At 39.5% G+C, this 21,380-nt stretch overlaps 1 protein-coding gene across 1 annotated transcript in view; it reads left to right on the top strand.

The window, feature by feature from the left end:
* Positions 1-7,906: 7,906 nt before the first annotated feature.
* Positions 7,907-21,380, top strand: part of Arl8 (ADP-ribosylation factor-like protein 8) — a 33,607-nt gene continuing 20,133 nt past the window's right edge. The window contains exon 1 of the mRNA XM_045760561.2: positions 7,907-8,114. Within this exon, the coding sequence (XP_045616517.1) occupies positions 7,992-8,114 (123 nt within the window). The 5' untranslated portion in view covers positions 7,907-7,991. The remainder of the gene's footprint in view (positions 8,115-21,380) is intronic.

Below are 21,380 nucleotides of genomic sequence, written 5' to 3'. Positions count from 1 at the left end.
CTCTTGCTCTAAATGCCACAGTAAATACTGAGCTAAATAAAGTCCATCTTTGGCTAACTGCCAACAAACTCCCCCTCAACATTGACAAAACTTTCTATATTCTGTTTGGCAATAAATCCTCTAGTCAAATAAATCTCAAAATAAACAATACCCAAATTTGTAACAAATTAGATGGCAAATTCCTTGGCATTCTCATTGACCACAAGCTGAATTTCCAGGGACACATTCTAAATATATCAAAAAAAGTTTCAAAAACTGTGGGCATTCTTTCTAAGATCAGATATTATGTACCACGCCCTGCCCTGGTGACTCTCTATTACTCCCTTATCTATCCTTATCTCAACTATGGTATTTGTGCTTGGGGTTCTACTACCCAAAATCACTTACGTCCTCTAATTACCCAACACAAAGCTGCTATTAGAACAATATCCAACTCTGGCCCCAGACATCACTCGGTACCCCTACTCAAATCTCTGAATATGTTAGATATTAAGTCACTGCACATTCTCTCATGTGTATTATACATATATAAAACGCTAAACTATAATGCCAATCCTGATCTCAAAAGCTTCATAGAAGGTTGTAACAGAACCCATGAGCACCACACCAGAAATAAATACAGTTTTGATATTCCTAGAGTACGACTTAATCAAACTAGAAATGCTCTGCAAATCAAGGGGCCCAGAATGTGGAATGACCTTCCCAACCATGTTAAAGACTGTACCTCTCTCAACCAGTTTAAGATAAAAACTAAACACTACCTAATAAATTCCCTGTAATCTACCTCACTCCTCTATTGTCAACCCATGTCTGTTATTTTCTTTTTTTTTAATCAACACTGTTTGTCAACCTATTGTATTTGTGCTGCTTTTTCAGTCATGTTCCCCCTTTTTTTTTATCTTTATTTGTATTTGTTCTCAACACTTTTTATTCTTTATGCTCAATTAGTATTAAGTTCTAGATATTAATGTTTTTCTTGCCCGAAACGCATTGCGTAATAGTGGCTTTAGGCATTGTATGTACTAGCTCTATCTATATATCAATCCATTAATGTAACATCACTTGTATGTATATACCTTACCTGAATAAACATCTGAATCTGAATCTGAATATCCGGTTGGAACTCTTGTGATCCCTTTGCATACCGGCAGTTAGGTTGCCGTGTTGATGATTGACTGTCAACTGTGTTAAGTTAGGTGTTTCGCCACGATTGGATCCGAGTCGATTACCCAGGCGTCAAGAGTCTCGCTAATGCAACCATAGCCTTTCTGACGCCAATCTAAAGTAAATCAAACACCCTTTGTATTAGTGGTTAATTTAGTAAATAAACTACTGATAAGCTTTATGCGGTGTTTCCGTTGGACCACTTCTGAATACTGCCAGTATTACTCAAGCCTTCAGCTCTAGGTGTCTTCAACACCGAGTTGCCTATATTCATTAAACTATAAATGTGATGAGGACCCTAGGAGTCCCTTAAAGTGTTAAATCATTGAGGAGATTCCAACGATCAACGTGGAGCAGGACCAGGTGAGGCTAGTCTGAGAAGAGACCCTCAAGGACTCTAAGTCGACCTTGCTCCCAGGCCCTGTACGGTTGCTCTCGTATTTTCTATTCTGCTAATTCCGACAGTTTCGTGAAGCGTCTGCCACATGTACATTGGCGACGTACACATTGCAGTCGTGAATGCAAAAAAGAAAACCCCCACATGGTCACTGTACATCTTTTGCATTGCTCTGTTTCTAATTACTTTCTTTATCTGTGATAGACTCTGTGATATGTAAATGTCTACATTTCTTCTCTTAGTTGCAAGTTTTGCAGCTTCGTCTGCAATGTCATTTCCTATTATTCCCACATGACTAGGCACGTACCCAGTTGATAAGTACCCGTCGGCCTTTTCAATAGATGACCAATACAAATCAACTAACAATTAATAATTCTATAAAATAAAAACTTACTTACTATAATATTATAATTACAATATAATTAGTTACTTAAGTTACACTAAAACAAAGAGGTAGATTAGCTAGAAGAACACTCAAGTACACTGAATGATAAAGTTTAAACTAGAGGACACAGGCAAAGCCAGTGTTCAAATGGAATAAGGCAGTATGGAATATATAAAAAAATATAGCAAAAAACAAGAAAAAATAGACAATAACAAGATGACAATTTAAAAAAATAAAATTAAATCTTTTTGAATGGAAAGGCAGAGCTATAGTACACATTGGTCGTTAGATGAGACTATAATTTCGGACATAGACAAGGACACAATCTATAATACTGTATCATCCTTTGCCGCTGACACTAGATTTTTATGAGAGTAGACAACATAGAGGACACAACAAACCTCTAATCAGATGTAAGTCAGGTCTTTCAATTGGTTACAGGAAATAATTTGGTATTGAATGAAGATAAGTTCTAGCTCCTGCGCTTTGGAAAAAAAATAAAATACAAAAACAGAAACCATGTACAAAACGCACTCAAATTATAACATGGAACGAAAAAGAAATGTAAAGGATTTGGGTGTACTCATGTCGGAAGACCTTACCTTTAAAGAACACAATAAAGTAGCCGTGACAACTGCAAGAAAAATGGCAGGTTGGATAACAAGAACTTTTCAATTAGAGATGCTAAACCCAACTATAATGCCTAAATCTGTATTCTCTTGAGCGCAGGCGGGAGAGATACATAATAATTTACACGTGGAAAATGCTAGAGGGGCTGGTCTCAAACCTGTACACAGAAATAACACCACATGAGACCAGAAGGCATGTCAGGATGTGCAGAATACCCCAGTTGAAAAGCAGAGGTGCAATAGGTACTCTGAGAGAGAACTCTATGAACATCAGAGGCCCGAGACTGTTCAACACGCTTCCACTACACGTAAGGGGCATAACTCGACCCCTCGCAGTGTTCAAGAGAGAACTTGACAAATACCTCCAAAGGATACCTGATCAACCGAGGAGGCCTGGTCGAGGCCTCCTCGTTGTCGCAGGGACGCTAATCCCCGGAATCATCGCAAGATAACCCCAAGGTAAGGTGGTGCCTTATCAAAAGCTTGAGCAAAATCCTTGTAGACTACATCCGGCCGAATGCCTTTTTCTGAGTAGCTGGATATTATTAAACCCATTCTTTGGGATGAAAGGGGGGGGGGGGGGGGTAGTGAAAGAGGTTAGAGGCACATATATAATAGGCTCTAGAACTGAACCCCAAATTCCTTTAAAGCAAGTTACGGCACCTTGGCACCTTCTTTTGACAATTACTTACTTAAGCAAGTTACAATTAAAAAAAATTAAATCAAATCAAATCAAATCTTTATTCAGGTACACACATACAAGGGGTGATACAAATATTGATGAATTTATAGATAGAGCTAGTACATACAATGCCTAAAGCCACTATTACGCAAAGCGTTTCGGGCAGGAAAAACACTAAAGACTAAAACTTAATACTAATTGAGATTAAAGTATAAAATGTGCTGAGAAAATCTAAAAATAAAAAAGGGGGGGAACATGGCAGAAAAACAGCAAAAATACAATTTGGTCGACAAACAGCATTGTTTAAAAATAACAGACATGGGTTGACATTATAGGGGTAAGGTAGGTTACAGGGAGTTAATTAGGTAGTGCTTAGTTTTTATCTTAAACTGGTTGAGAGAGGTACAGTCTTTAACATGGTTGGGAAGGTCATTCCACATTCTGGGTCCCTTGATTTGTAGAGCATTCCTAGTTTGATTAAATTTAACTCTTGGAATATCAAATAGGTATTTGTTTCTGGTGTGGTGCACATGAGTTCTGTTACAACCTTCAATGAAGCTTTTAAGGTCAGGATTGGCAATACAGTTCAGCGTTTTATATATATATATATATATATATATATATATATATATATATATATATATATATATATATATATATATATATATATATATATATATATATATATATATATATATATATATATATAATACACATGAGAGGATGTGCAGTGATTTAATATCTAACATATTCAGAGATTTGAGTAGGGGTACCGAGTGATGTCTGGGGCCAGAGTTGGATATTGTCCTAATAGCAGCTTTGTGTTGAGTAATTAGAGGGCGTAAATGATTTTGGGTAGTAGAACCCCAAGCACAAATACCATAGTTGAGATAAGGATAGATGAGGGAGTAATAGAGCGTCACCAGGGCAGGGCGAGGAACATAATATCTGATCTTAAAAAGAATGCCAACAATTTTTTATTTTTTTTTATATATTTAGAAAGGGTACCACCTCTGGTGCAAGTGTAGGGACCCATAGCCTCGGAGAAGAAAATAAAGAGTACTCAGAGAAGACCTTGTGGATCCTCACTGAACACTTTGATATTTTCTTCTCCTACCACCCCTATTCTTTTGGTATGTGTGTATATTTATCTAACTTTATTTGAAAATGTCATTACACAAAAAAAGTTTCAATATTGATTACATGCAGGGTACAAGGCTGCTTGTCACAAGTTGAATAGCTCCTCCAGCTCCTCAGATGGCGAGCAGGAACCATGGATGCGGTGAGCATTTCCTCTCTGGATTGCCACACTAAGGCGCTGAAAAAGAAAACTGGCAGCTCTAGGGTCTCTAGTTGTTTCGATTAGCTTAGACCCCAACCCCTGCTTGTATTTAGAATGTGTCCCTGGAAATTCAGCTTGTGGTCAATGAGAACGCGAAGGAATTTGCCATCTATTTTGTTACAAATTTGGGTATTATTTATCCTGAGATTTATTTGATTTGAGGATTTATTGCCAAGCAAAATATAGAAAGTTTTGTCAATGTTGAGGGGGAGTTTGTTGGCAGTTAGCCAAAGATGGACTTTATTTAGCTCAGTATTCACTGTGATATTTAGAGCAAGGGGGTCAGGACTGGAGTAAATGAAGGTTGTGTCATCAGCAAATAGAATTCGTTTGAGGTGTTGGGAGGCATTTGGAAGGCCATTAATGTAGATGAGAAAGAAGAGAGGGCCAAGTATGCTGCCCTGAGGAACACCAATGTTGATGGGTATGGTGGGAGAAATTGAATTATTCACGGAAACATACTAGAGCCTGTCAGTAAGGTAAGATTTAAGGTATTGCAGGGAGTGACCTCTGACTCCATAATGATGTAATTTAAGAAGAAGGTTTTGGTGGTTGACAGTGTCAAAAGCCTTACGCAGGTCCACAAATAACCCAACAGGGAACTCATTTTTATCAAGAGCTGCATGTATCAAGTTAATCATACTAATAAGTGCATCGTTAGTGCTTCTTTTGGATCTGAAGCCATATTGACAAGAGCTAAGTATATTGTGTTTGGCTAGATAAGAGTAAAGCTGCTTGTAGATTAGTTTTTCAAATATTTTTGACAAGTTTGGCAGGATTGATATAGGTCTGAAGTTGTTGACATCAGTGAGATCACCACATTTATGGACTGGGGTTAGTTAGTTTAGTTCATTTATTATGCACCCCATACCCATACCATATTATTACCCCATACCCATCTTGTGGGCGGTAGTGGAAAGGGTTACAGAGGCACATAATGGGCACAGGGACTGAACCCCACAATTCATTTAGCTAAGCAAGTTACAATCTTGATGAGCTAGTTACAAAATTCAACATAAGTCGTCACATCAACAATGGGTTCGAGATCGACCACAAGTACAGTTTCTAAATTAAGCACCTGACATATGTTCGTATCATGGCATGGGGAGGATTTACTGGGCGCAAATCCTTAACTGTAGCCTCTGTTTAACAGTAAAATGAGTACTTGGTTGTAACAACGATTCTTCGCGGCGGGGATCGTACTCCAGGGACCTGCCCGAAATGCTACGCGTATTAGTGGCTGTACAAGAATGTAACAACTCTTGTATATATCTAAAAAAAAAAAATGTGAAGAGCTAGTGTCACAATTTATATGTTTGTCCTGCACATCGCCCCCCATCCAGTGGGCAGCGGTGGATAGGTTACAATCACTTAATTACTACCTACAGTTTACAAACTGGGGATAATTGGCTAAAATTTCTGGTAGCAGATCATTTTGAATGAAATATTTACACATCGCTGGAACATTGGTTATAGAATTGTCTCTAAATTCACGTATCTTTTCGCACTCCATCACATAGTGACGGAGGGTGTGTGAATAATTTTGCTGACACAGTTTACACTTGGTCAGGTCTACATCGGCAGATAATGAGAATTCCCAGAGATACTTGTAACCGAGTCTAAGCCGAGCAGTAGTAACATCTAGAAGTCTGCTGATTTTATTGGATGATCCATAGATGTGTGGCTCCTCTTACAGGGGATACTCTCGCTTTTTTTATAATATCTGGAAAGGTTTGGAGTTCAAGTGACTTGTTGAAGAGCAATGCAATAGCAGGGGCTAAAGATCTGGAGGCTCTTTTGTAAATTAAAGTTGGTATCTCCTCAAAGGCACTAGACTTGGTTTTAAGGGAAAGGATTATCTCATTAATATCAGTGGAATTTGTTTGCGTTAGGTACAGAGACTGTGGATATTTACCTGTAAGATAGTCCTGAACATCAGTACTGGAAGATGGAATATCATTTGCAAGGGATGATCCAATGAAAAAGAAGAACCTATTGAACTCAATAGCAGTATCAGAGGCTGTAAGCTGACCATCGTTATTTGACAGGAGTATTGGTTTGTTATTAAAAATCTTCTTTGATCCCATCAAGATGAAGATTAACATCTTGATAAGCTAGTTACACATGTTAATGTATATGTCTTTTTGGGGATTGCACCAGGATTGGTCACAACAGCCTCTAATTTACACATGTGGTGAGCCAGTTAATAATTTTACTAATATAGTTCAATTTACTAATCATACACCTCACACCCACCCAGAGGGCGACGAAGGAAAAGTTGCGTCAACCACGTGCATGCACTACCTATATGTGCTATATAATACGCAAACTTTAAATACTTGGCTAAGATTTCTGGCTAACACATCAATTAAATAATAATTATACAATTCTTGAACATTTATAATGGAATTATCTTTGAATTCTGAAATGTTTTCACATTCAAATACATAGTGACGCAAAGTATGTGAATAGTTTACATTTGGTGCTAGGATATCGGGGAAATGGTGAAGAAACAAAGTAAACTAGAGAGAAAGATTAAGTCAGATATACATTAACTAAATACTAATCTGTTATACTAAACAGATAACGCTTCACGAGTGCCGGTGAATCAAGAGGTGAGTCACTCTCACAAGTTTGGTGAATCATATATCCAAGCCAAAGTGTCCTATGATGTCTTAAATGTTGCCTTGTTTTGGAATGGACAAGTGTAAGATGATATGCTACTCGTAGCCTCGCACGCTATATACTGTCACGTCTACGCAATCGATTACAACATATGCAACAAATTCAATATTGACTTCAGGGAATAAGATAAATATTGATTGTAGTATTTGACCAAATGACACCACAGTATATAAATCAATTATTATAAGGTTCTTGCTACATTTTCTTTTTTAAACGTTTTAGTTGATTTTCTGGATAAGTAATTATTTAATGTAAATTAATAATAACATTTATACATTCAATACACTAATATAAATAACAATATGGTAATAGTTAATTTAATTTGAGCCCATAGATATTTGTTCACGTGATCTATTGGCTATTTATACGTTGAATGCTATCTTAATGTATCATTAATTTGCCTCATTAAGAAGGTTATAAGGATATTTTCAGTCTAGAGACCCATTTTCCCATCCCTCTTGTAGATACAAAGTCTTATCAAATTATTTATTAAAAAGGACATGGATTATTCAGAAACTATATAAATCAGATGACAATCAAATCGCAACCTTCACAACGCCAAGGAACGCTGCTCACTTGTTTATCTCGATCCTGATCCTCTTACTGTCAGGAAAGGTTATTTCATCTATAGGTGTTTGGGTGCTGCTGTTTAGTCATAGACTGACGGGAAGATATTCGTATTAAGTGACTGCTGAGAGCTGAGCAAGATGCTGGCGCTAATCAACAGAATATTAGACTGGTTCAAGAGTCTCTTCTGGAAGGAGGAGATGGAGCTGACGCTGGTCGGGCTCCAGTACTCCGGGAAAACCACCTTTGTTAACGTTATTGCTGTGAGTTAAGGCGTTGCCATCGGGTTCATATTTCGTGTCTCCAGGCACGGGTTCACGAGTACAGTCGTCCGAGTAGGCCTCCAGCTCTCGTGAAATTCCTCCAGGATCGTCATATTCTTAGTTTCTAATGATATTATTGTTTAAATTCTAGTTCAATTTGGGAATCATTTACCGTAAGACGTAGTTTTTGCTGTTGTATTGCAAAAGTTAAAATAATAATTCATATGTGTTATGTGTTTCATTGATTCTGGACTGTAAAACAATGGGAAATAACCAGAACAAAATAAAAGATTGCAGAATGCCTATTGCCCAATGCAAGGCATGTCAACAAATCTATTTCCATACAATATTTGGCCTGGACTTTTTTGAATGTAAACATAACCAGTTTTTACCTGAATTTACCCGAGGGCCACTAATACTAGTGGCCTCGACAAGGCCAGGAAGCTGGTGACTCACTTGTCAAAGGTTCCCCCATTTGCCCTGCTCTTTTCCAGTTGTATTTTAAAACCCAACAGAGTTTTCGCATTTATGGCTTCGGTGGGTAGGCGGTCCCATGGGCTTATAACCCTATTGGTGAAAAGCATCTCTCGTTCTCAGTCCTACATTGTGGCTTGTTGAGCTTGAACCAGTTACTCCTCGTTCGTGTTACATCTGACGTTTTGAAGACATTGTCCGGATCAACATCCTCCAAATTGTTAAGTATTTTAAAGGTTTTGATGAGATCTGCCCTGTCATGCCTGGTTTGCAGTGTTAGCCCTCAGCTATTCCTGATACAACAGATGACTTGGCTCTGAAATGATTTTAGTTAACCTGCTTGCTTGATGCAGTTCTGGGGTTGCCCGGTGTTGCACCTTCTCCAGAGCAGCAATGTCTTTCTGAAGATAAGGTCTCCATGCCTGGATGCAATAATTCAGGTGGGGGTGCACTGGGGACTTGTACAGTTGAATGACTACCTTCTTTTCTTTAACCACTGCACTGCATTAAAATATGACACTCCCATGGTGCACTGAAAATAAATTCTTTTCAAAAAAATTTTTTCTTTTCATATTTTGTTCAAATGCAGTCTCTGATCACAGGAAACAAAAAAAAAAAAAAAAAAAAGTATGTGACATACTTTAGCCGTGATGGAGCTGGGAAGTTGAGCAAAGTATGGGCGCTGAGCGATGGAGTCACTCCTCCAAGCCCCGTAGGGCGGCAGTTGCCGAGAACGTAATGTTTCACAATTATTTTGATGTTTCTCATTTGTTTCTTTTGTTTTTGCTGTAATATTATTCCAAAGTGTATAATTTGTGGAATTTATATACAGTAGTTCAATGTGTGGAACATCTATGTGCTCAAAGTTATGGGGCTCATATGTGTGACATCTATATTATATTTTATGATCAATCAAAGAGTGTTTTTGCTGTTATTACACTATATACACACACACATTGAATATACCTATCTACATGTGTGTTCACCGTAATGAACCACTAAGCTGGTATGGTGAGCTCAAAAAACAAAGAGTGGGCTGCCACACCCAGCCAGCCCTCCCTCACTCCTTCAACACTTAACTTGCCAATGTTCCTCCTCCCACAATATTGTTTGTGGTTTTATTACACTATATACACATGTTCTAAATGAGTGTCTACATGTTTTATTCACCGTAAGTGCACAACTAAGCTGGTATAGTGTCCAAACAGCAGTGGCCACCATACACTGCATGGCAAGTCACACAGCAGCCAGCAGACAATGCTAGATGATGATGTTACCTCCCTCACCAAAATAGTTCCTTCCAACAAACTCCTTTTGCTGTTACTGCATTCTATACACACATTATATATACTGTAAGTATCTACATTTCCATATTGAACAATTAAATTGGTATGGTGAGCCCAAAAACGAGAGTGGGCTGCCACACCCAACCAGCCCTCCCTCCCTCCTTCCACAATACTGTTTGTGGTTTTATTACACTATATACATATGTTTATATATATATAAATATATATAAATATATATATATAAATATATATAAATATATATATATAAATATATATAAATATATATAAATATATATAAATATATATAAATATATAAATATATAAATATATATAAATATATAAATATATAAATATATATAAATATATATAAATATATATAAATAAATAAGTATACACATGTTTTGTTCACCTTAGCTAAGCTGGTATGGTGTCCAAACAACATAGCGGCAACAAAAACTGCATGACAAGTCGCACAGCAGCCAGCAGACGACGCCAACTCCCCCTCCCTCCTCGCCAAGATTACTTCTCCCAACATACTACGCACATCGCTAATTCTCACCACAATCCTGCTATTATCAGAATCTTGGTCACTAAATCCTGTAAATGAATAATTTTTGACAAGTTTATTTTGTAAAGGAACATGTAGTACTGTAGTTTAAAGATTCTTAGATGGACGAAATAATGGCAGTGTGCTGTGGCTAGCGCTGTGAACATCTTGAACTGCATTGATTCACTGATATCATAACATTATACACTGTCTTTATCACAGTCAGGCTCTTCTGTAATACTATCATTGCTAAATAATACCAGCTACATATATATTTTGACATTTTTAGGCGATGCTGTGGTCACAAGCTAAACAGCAATGCTGTTAGCTCATGCTCTGTGCACCAGCCTTGGTTGCTCAGGTTGCTCTGTGCCCTTGTCTCAGGGTGACAGTCACCTCTTTTGTCTCCATCATGCTGCCTGTTGGGTCAAGTACACCTTTGACCCGGAGTCTTGCGAGACGTGTTCTCTGCGCGTGCTCCAATTTACCCATTCTACAGTATTGTCACTCGAGGTTCAGGTACAGGCGGCATCTGTGTTGTATGCTCAGTTTAGGTTGCTGCAATGTGCTTGGTTGGTTGCCCGCTTGGATGCCCCGGGGCTATCCCATTTTGGTTTTAGGGACCCGGACTTACGTCCTCAAATGTCTTCGGTCTTCTCTTCCGCTCTTCGTCTCGGAAACAGTATGAAGTTTTCTGGCGTTCTTTCCCCCATTTTCTCACTTCATAGGTTGTCTTCTGTTTCTGATTGGGTTGTCTTGTCTTTTCTTTCTTAGCTTGTTCAGGACTGTCATTTGATGTCAAATATTGTCACCTAGTATCGTGCGGTGCTGGCGGAGCCGCTCCTGCTTGCGTTCGGGGTGGATGTCACTTTGGCCCTGTTCCGTAAGCTTTCTCATGCATTGTTTCACCTCCGGCCTGCTCATGCACTGTCTAAGTTGACCTGGTCCTTGGACAGGGTACTCTCTTTTCTGTCTTCTCCTCGGTTTGTGGTGGCCCCTTCGGTTCAGGATTTTTTCCAAGGCTCTTTTCCTGTTGGCATTGGCCTCTGGGGGTCGGGTCGGGGAGCTTTATGCTCTCCTCCGGCGCAGAAGTTTCTGCTCTTATGGTGTGGGTGGTAGGTTTGTTGGGTTGCAGCCTTCTATTATTTTTTTTAGCAAAGAACGAGACAGCCACTTTCTGAATAGGTCCTTGGGTCACTGATGCTTGATTGGTCAGGCCAGGGGTGCATCATGTGTTGTGTCCAGTTACGGCTCTTCGAAGTTATTTGTGCGCCTTGGCTTCTGTGGCTGGTGATGTGCTTTGGGTTGATTCGGATTCCCTCGTTCCCTGTTCAAGGGTTTGGGTCTCCCAGGTTGTCCGCAGGGTCATTAAATCTAGCTAGCCTGCGGTCTCTCCTCGTGCCCACGACGTTCGTAAGTTTGCTGCTTTGACTGCCATCTTTGGCAGTATGTCCTAGGCTGATATTCGGGCGCAGGGATTTCGGTGATCGAATAGGGTCCTGGCTGCATGTTATTTTATCGACGTTCCTGGTCGTCCATGTGTGACTTTTGGTCGCAGGTTGCAGCCAGTTGTCTTGACTTCGAGTTGAGGAGCGAGTGGCGTCCACCTCCCAGGTAAGTCCCCAGTTCCTTCTCTTTGGGTTGCTCTAGGTAGCTATAGGGACTCGCTCCACAGAAGATCAGCATTGAATGTAACGAAATGGCATTTTCTGGGTGAGCGTTTTTTTTTTTTTTTCCCCTACCACAGACGTGGCCACACATTTACAATGCTAAGCAGCATATATACATTTTCTTTTGTCCTCCATGGACAGGGTTAGAGTTGTGTTAAACATATAGTTCAGGGGTTTATTGAACACTCAACCACAGAAGGTGATTCGGTGCTTTTAAAATGCTAAGCTAACCTACATATGTAAATACATAGATACACAGATTTACGTATGCCCTACATAAAGTGTTCCAAGGGGTTGTCATAGCCAGAGGGTGGTAATGGGGGACGAGCTCCCATGACATAAAATGCTCCTATACAGCATGCGTCTCCAATAGCCTCTGACAACCAAGTCCAACTCCTGGCCTGCACGGGTGGCTTAGTTTTTAAGTCCGGCGGAACTGCTTTTACCGACAGGAGAAGGGGCGAGGACGTGCCTCTGGCGCCTTAAAACCAGCTGCTCCGGGTAGATGGGACTCGATAGCCTGGCAAGGCAGCCCATCTAGGGGAAGGAAAACCCTGATTTTAAACCTCCGCTGCCTTGCGGCAATAGCCCTTTTTTGGGAAAGGCTTCAGGAGTCAACCTTGAGGAAAAATCCGGAGTTGGAGCCCCTAAGGCAGTTCGTTGTTGACGTCGACCTCGTTCTGGCAGCTCCTGCGACGTTGCTGGTACCATGTGTATTGGCATTTGCCTTTCAATTGGATAATTTCAGCAACATGGAGAGGGGGGACCTGCTGCATTGGTAACAGCTTCTCCTCCATATCTACCTACCCAGGCTTTGCACCCTGTCAGGGCACAACTTCATAGTCTTAGACTGAAGGCTGCCTGCTACATAAAATGTTCGATGTGTCTTTTACATAGTGTCATTAATGTACATTTACAAAGGTGAAATGTAATTCTGATCAGCTTCCATATATACAGTACTTTATACTCATACATATACATACACACACACATATACATACATATATACACACACATGCATTCACATACATTTGTCTCATTTACTCTGACAAGCTGAGATAGCTGATAAAGAAACTAGTGTGCAATTAAGCACATAATCACTGAAGGTGATTAAGGTGTTTTACAAATTCAGGTTATATAGTTACATCATATACATACATTGTATAATCGATATATTACATGGTCACTCTTGGATACAAGTCCAATATATCATCAAATGTTCCAGTACTCATATAGTAATTACAGAGTTCAGCATACCTTAGCCCAGGAGGGCAAAAGTCGGTCAGTATGGGACATTCTACAATATAATGTTCAAGAGAGTGCATGTTTTCTCTTTCACAAAGTTGACACATTGTGTACTCGACATTTGGGTTTTAAGAAAGCTGCCAGATATGTCTATATCCCAGGCGTATTCTGGCCACTATAACATCACATTGCCGGGTTCTTGTTCTATTAGTCCCATACGTGAATGTCTCCTCACGATATCTATCATAATATTTAATGCTACAACTTTCAGGTCTTTGTGAATTTGTTAGGTCGGTGAGATCTTCATTAGATATTTGTTTAAGTATTCTCTTTGTCACTGCTAATGAAATACCCATATCAATTTCTACCACTGGTTTTCTACAGGCTGTCTTTGCAAGCATATCAACAGTGTCATGCCTTGAGATGCCAACATGTGATGGTATCCATAGGAATTTAATTTCAAATCTGTTTTCTTTAGCAGCTAAAACATTCATTCGAATATCACTGACTATTTTCTGGGTGTCACTACTATGTGCATTAAATGCCAGGAGTGCACTCTGCGAGTCACAGTATACAAGTCTACTGCCTTTGTCTTTTAAAAATTCAGTGGCAAGGTACATGCCTGCAAGTTCGGTTTGAGTTGTACTTGCCCAGTCATTGACGCGCTTCATTGCTGTATGTACGAGAGAAGATTGTTCAAATATATTACATGCACATCGTCCACCTTCTTCTACAGAGCAGTCGGTATAGCACTGATACACATCGTTACCCATACTCTGAGTACTTTCAGTGATGCCTTTCAGTGTTAACTGTTTTAATAGTGTAGAGTGCACACTATCTTTCTTGGGCGCATTTACAAAATCAACTGATAGATCCCAGTTATCCCATGGAGTAATTGGTTGATTAATCATTAGTTGAGTTGGGTACATATTTAATATTTTGATGGAGTTGGCGAGCCTTGGAAGATTCCTGGCAACCCTCTCTCCCTCCAGTTGGCAGTTCTGTTTCCTTTTTGATACTCGGCCTCTGAATTGGATAGCTTGGGTAGCCGGCATGGGGGGTTCTGGGGACCCCCTCTCCCTCCCAATGGGGGGGGGGAGCTGTGCCAACAGACGGCTTGACTGTGAGGTGTGACATTTGCTTGTTTCCTTAAGTGTAGGGTGCGTTCTGCCTCCCTGTTCGATTTTCGGTCGCTCTTTCTTACCAAGTGGGATTTGTTTTGTTATGCCTACCTTTTTGGGTGCCAACCCTGGTCGATGGCAGACATGGAATGCCCCCAACCACATGGGTTTCTATAGGCCATTGCTCCCTTTGCCTCTTTGAGGGGGACAGATTCGGGCTCGTGTCCCTCGGTAGGCTGAACTCATGCCCCAGACTAATATAACATATATCAGCTTGATAGCTGCTGGGAGCCTCCGGGGCTCACCCAGAAAATGGCGTTTCATTACATTCAATGCTAGGTTTTTTTTACAGCAAATATAATATGTATTCAGATTTTTCATCAACATATACATGCACTCACTCAGTATGTATTGTTTTTTTTTTGCACCATTATTGGACATTTAGAAGTTCTGGAGAGTGTGATACTCCTTGAAACATTTGACATGACACAGGGGGACACCACACGCTTCTTACCTGATAGCACCAATTTGTTTCTGTGGTCTCCTTTGTGTGGTCTTACAAACAATGCACTCACACTGGCCTACTGCACACTTTCCAGTTGGTGGTAAATTTTCTGTTGAGTGTACTTGAATGCCCTCCCTGTAAGCCAACCTGGGTGTAGCAGCATGGTGCAATACTAGGTTCTGAATGCCTCTTTGTATGCCAGGAATATCATTGCCAAACTTTTTTAGTAATTGTGTCAGAACGGATAAACTAAACACAAGAAAACTTGGTTTACGACCTATTTTCACTAGATACTTATTGTAACTGTTCAGCATGGTTACATCAACAAGATGAAAAAAACATCATCATGGTCCACTTTACTGTTTTACGTACACACTCGACAGTGCCTACAATCATGTCACATTTATCAACCAACCGACTGTGTTATAGTCAACGACACAATCTGGTTTACATATTTGTTCTTTGGTTACTTTGTTCACCTTGCCACTGTTCACCATTGTACCAGTGTGAATGGTTGTCAACATGTTCACTTCTCGCTTGTCTTTCCACAGCACTGAAAGTATTTGATAAATTTTTCTTACCTGGCATTCACCTAGTGCAATATTATTGTCAAACACTGGCATTTTCTTTCTTTTCGCCTTTACTTTGCCACACACTCCAGTTCTATTTTCAAGCAAGAACCTAGTTAGCAAGGGACTTGTATAATAGATGTGTGTATAAAATGTGGCCATTGTTCAACCATGGTGCCAGCAGTGTCTCCACCACACTACCTGAGAAACCATGTTGATCATTACCGGGACTGCATTGGTACCAGAATATAGTATCGTGTGTAAGACCATTCCTGTTTCACCGTCACAGAGTACAAAGAATTTCAATCTAAATCTGTGGCGTTTGGGGGGAATATACAGTCAGAAGGCAACACATCCTTTGAAAAGCGCACGAGATTCATCAATCACCAGCTTCTGAGCGGGTACATAGAAATCTCAGAACTTTCCAATCAGTTCATTCAGAATGTGCCTCACCTTCCATAGTCTATCATCTTCAGTCTGGTATTCATTATTTGCAAAATGAAGACACCTGGGGAGTAACACAAATCTGTTGCGAGATATATTTTGCAAAAACAGATGTTGGAACACAAGTCTTTGCTCCTGAGGTGACGTGTTTTATACAATGTTTCTTCATCATACATAGTGCCAGAAAAACATACATTTCACCTACAGTAGTATCTTTCCAATGCTGTAATTGTGAATATTGTAATATTTACTCACTTTCAATAAGTTCGGGTGTGTATTTGTTAGTTTCCTGAACAATATGTTCCATGAGCAGCTCATCAAAATATGCAGTAATATAGTTCATTTCACTCATGTCCTTACCTGTAAATGAGAAAAGGTTGGTAACCCCAACATCTGTATTGTCAAATGCAGTCATTTGTGGAATAAAATCTTTACCATGACTCCACACAAATACGCCTGGTGTCTAGTGATACATAACACCGATACCATGGCGAGGAATACTTGTGCTCTGTGGAGGAGGAGCTGAAGCCCGTCTATGCACACTACGGACGCGAACTGAAGAGGAGGAAAAATCAGTTGAACGTGAGAGCCTTTGTTCCGTGTTGTCTCCATGTGGTATCAAGCGGTGGCGTTGGCTGGGCGTGAAGCTGACGCTGCAAAACTCCGCCTGGTAACACCACGCACACTACTGCTACTAGTGACAGTAGTAGTAAAGCTATTTTCAGATTGAACATCACTAAAGCCAGAAAAAGAGGCATCTTCCACATAATGGTCACCCAAAACATCATCATGTTACACATGCCCACATGAACTGTCTGGTGGGGGTGCGAGTGGTGTGGAGTGAGGGCAAGGAGGCAGCGGAGATGCTGTAGGCCTCGCCCATGAGGCACTCTCAAGGTCACTTCCACTGTCTGTATCACTCTCATCTGAGTCCTGTGTACAGTCCTTATCAGTGTCAGTCATTAATATCACTTTCCTTGGCTTTTTGAAATAAGTGTGGATTTCCTCATGGGTCAATGACTGGGTGGAGCTGTGTACAGAGCATGGTCGGGAGCCAGAAAGTAATGTGCTTGCCATGTCCTGATCGTAAATGAGGCCTTTCTCCAATGGCGGCCTTTGCTGGATTTTTTTCAAAGATGGCAGCTGTTTTCTATCACCCCTGGCTAGCGTATGGGTGCCCCCTTTACCGCTCAGGACTTTTAAATCTTGCACAGTACTCTTAAATCATATATATATAATGTGTGCCATTTAGCCACTTATACCAGAATCATATATATAATATATACAGTATATATATATATATATATATATATATATATATATATATATATATATATATATAATATGTCGTACCTAGTAGCCAGAACGCACTTCTCAGCCTACTATGCAAGGCCCGATTTGCCTAATAAGCCAAGTTTTCATGAATTAATGTTTTTGCATAGTAGGCTGAGAAGTGTGTTCTGGCTACTAGGTACGACATATATATATATATGTCGTACCTAGTAGCCAGAACTCACTTCTCAGCCTACTATGCAGGGCCCAATTTGCCTAATAAGCCAAGTTTTCCTGAATTAACATATTTTCTCTAATTTTCTTCTTATGAAATGATAAAGCTACCCATTCCATTATGTATGAAGCTAATTTATTTTAATTGGAGTTAAAATTAACGTAGATATATGACCGAACCTAACAAACCCTACCTAACCTAACCTAACCTATCTTTATAGGTTAGGTTAGGTTAGGTAGCCAAAAAAGTTAGGTTAGGTTAGGTTAGGTAGGTTAGGTAGTCGAAAAACAATTAATTCATAAAAACTTGGCTTATTAGGCAAATCGGGCCTTGCATAGTAGGCAGAGAAGTGCGTTCTGGCTACTAGGTACGACATATATATATATATATATATATATATATATATATATATATATATATATATATATATATATATATATAATATAATATAACATATACCTTATATACCTAATCATCTCAAGATAACCTCAAGAGATATATATATATATATATATATATATATATATATATATATATATATATATATATATATATATATATATACATATATACATATATATATATATATATATATATATATATATATATATATATATATAATATATATATATATACATATATACATATATATATATATATATATATATATATATATATATATATATAATATATATATAATATATATAATATATATTTGCATGCATGCATGATTTGTGCACTTTAACCCTTGTGTGGCTTCGGGCTATTTAGCATTTATCACCCACAGGCGCATACCAAAAAAAAAATTATTTTTCTTCTAAACCTGTTAATTTGTATTCTCTGATCATGGGAAAGATAATAAAAAAATCGTAAGTGGCATATATTGCCTGCTATAGGGTGGGGAAGTCTGGCAAAAAACAGGCGCTGACTCAGCTTGCGTCCCAGACGGTCTGTTGCTCGCCAGCTGTCAGACAGGAGTTGCCACAAAGAGATAATTACCTAATTATTTCAATGTCTCTGATTGATTTTTGTAGTTTTTTGCTGTAATATTATTCAATAGTATGTAGTGTGATATATTTATATAATAAAATGAGTGAATCATCGCTGTAATAAAAAATATGGTGTGCATATTGTTGATTCAATTATTATGTTCATCAAGCAGTGAACAAATACTTTGTCGGTTATTACACTATATACACAGGTTATATATAAGCATCTGCATGTTTTGTTCACCATAACGAACCACTAAATTACTATTATGAGTCAAAAAGCAACGAGGAGTGACTGCCACACACCAGCCAGCCACTCGCTGTCAACTCACTCCCTCAACACCTCACTCACCCACATTCTCCTCCCACCATACTGTTTTTGCTTTTATTCACTATATACAGACGTTATATATAAGTATCTACATTCGTGTTCACCATAACGAACCACTAAGTTGGCATGCTCAGTGGCAGTGACAGCCAGTGGCAGCCCGACTCTGGCTGCTACTTCCTCCCTCCCTCAACTCACCTGGCTCACCCATGTTCTCCTCCCACAATACTGTTTTTGCTTTTATTCACTATATACAGATGTTATATATAAGTATCTGCATGTTTTGTTCACCACAACTGTACAACTAAGTTGATATAGTTAGTTCAGGCACTAAGAGACATCGCTACACAGTTAGGTGGCGGCTGCTTCCCTCACACATTCAAGGTCAGACGCACTAGCCGGGAACTGTTGGGATCGAACTGTTGACAACCCAACACATTTAATTTAGTTTATTCTGAATGTTTATCCTAATGCTTCGTTGTACTTCAACGGGGTACATGAATCTGAACAGGTGTCAGCCTCAGCCGGACCTGTTGTCAGGTGTGACACACTTTGTGCTGAGGTCTGACAAAGGACAAGAAAATAAGATGGTATAAAACATCATGGATATACTGTATTGTGATATAGCTCTAATCACCTTATATACAATATTTTACACGTATATATATATGTGTGCATTGTACACAAGTACAGTTAAATATATATATATATATATATAGAGAGAGAGATACTGCGACCATGCTACGGTCGTCTCTTGTCCGATTGATCTTCCCACTTATAAATCATCTACTTTCCTGCAATTTGTACTGCTATCAGGAAAATCAGCGCGTTACCTCCATGCCGACCTCTAAATCTCAAAGCTGTTATCTTCCATAACTTTCAAGAACGTCGACCATGCCTCGAGGTCCTCTTCCTTCATGAGGGTGGAGCACACTAACAGTTGGGTCCGTTGGTCACACATCCAAACGCGACGACAGCCTGTTGACTCAATGGAGGGGAGTAGATGTCTGTCTCTCCACATGCTCCGGCCAGCACACGTTACCTCGCCCGGTGGTTCTGATTGGCTATCAGAAATTCCCGCCACCGGACGAGCCATACCGTGCTGACCGTTACCTCCATGGTTGTTAACCTCGTTCTTCCTGTAATAATGAACGTATGATTTAAATAATCGTGCCTTTATGCGATGGAATAACACGATACGATATATCGTAACAGAACTTATCATGCTTATAGCCGGGAACTAAATAAATCAAGATCTGCAGAACACCGAATACTTATTATCTATGAGTAAAAGTAAGGCAAATGCATAACATATTTGTCATGGAGAATCGGGGCATTTAGAGTAGCATATATAATGCCTAAACACGTAACATTTAATAATGCCCCTGTCCAAGCGCCCCGAAAAAATATAATGTAAATTCCTGATGAATTAGTACATAAATTAACCAGTACATGCAGAATACACATAAAGGGCAAAATTAACATTACTCCTACAAGTCAGAGTAGGTAGCTGCGGACAGCGGAACACTTAGGGGCCGGCACTGCACCCCCCTCAATAGACATAAGACTGTTGCTTAGTTTAGCTGACTGCACCCAGGAAGGGGAGGAGGGTGGGTTTTGACTTGCGAAGCGGTGCGTGGCGGGAGCAGGAGAGAGCGCATGACCTCTCCTCCCCCTTTATATAAGCCCCCCCCTTGCGCTGCTCGCCCAGCGCTGTGCGGATCGCGCTCTGCAAATGTCTTTTCTTCCCCCACCTGAATATCCTCCGCTTTCCTGCGTAATGCAGTGGTCACTTCTGATACAAGGCCTCGTTCTTCGTTCACCTGGTTTACCTTGTTCAGGAAAACCGTAGTGTCTCCTATCATTCAGGAGTTTGAGGAGGGGGCTCAGGAGCGCTGTGCAGATCCAGTCCACAGGTCTTGTGGGGACTCTGCATCTGCTGAGTAGTGTACTAGTCTTCCCTGCCATGTTCCCGTTTCTGTTAGGATTGGTTTATGGATTTTTGGGAGGAGGTAGAGACAAAATTTAAATTAAAAAAAATTCAAATGTTTATTCAGGTAAAGTACATACATACAAGGGGTGATACAAATATTGATGGATTTATAGATAGAGCTAGTACATACAATGCCTAACCCTCAAACCGCTAGGGGCCCAAATGGAATTCACACCCACAGGCGCAACAAAAAAAAAATCCAAAAAATTCTTTCGTCTTATAGAAGTGTTCATTTTTGTTCCCTGATCACGGAAAAAAAAAAAATTGTTGGTGGCATATTTTAGCCGCAATAGGGTAGGGAAGTGTGGCAAAAAAGGGGCGTTGGCAGAGCCTTCGCCAGACGAGATCTACTCCGCCCAAGCTGTCAGATGGCAGTTGCCACAAATATATTATTACCTAATTATTTCAATGTCTCTGATTTTTTCTTAGTTTTTTTGCAGTAATATTATTCAATACAGTGAATTGTGGTATATTTATATAATAAAATGTGTGAACCATCGCTGTACTCAAAATTATGGTGTGCATATTAGTGATTCAATTATTATGTTCATAAAACAATAAACAAATAGTTTTGCTCTTGTTACACTA

Source organism: Procambarus clarkii, chromosome 63 (genome assembly GCF_040958095.1).
Source record: "Procambarus clarkii isolate CNS0578487 chromosome 63, FALCON_Pclarkii_2.0, whole genome shotgun sequence".
Taxonomy (NCBI): Eukaryota; Metazoa; Arthropoda; class Malacostraca; order Decapoda; family Cambaridae; genus Procambarus; species Procambarus clarkii.
The sequence above is the reverse complement of the archived record's forward strand: the minus strand, read 5'-3'. Positions and strand labels throughout refer to the sequence as shown.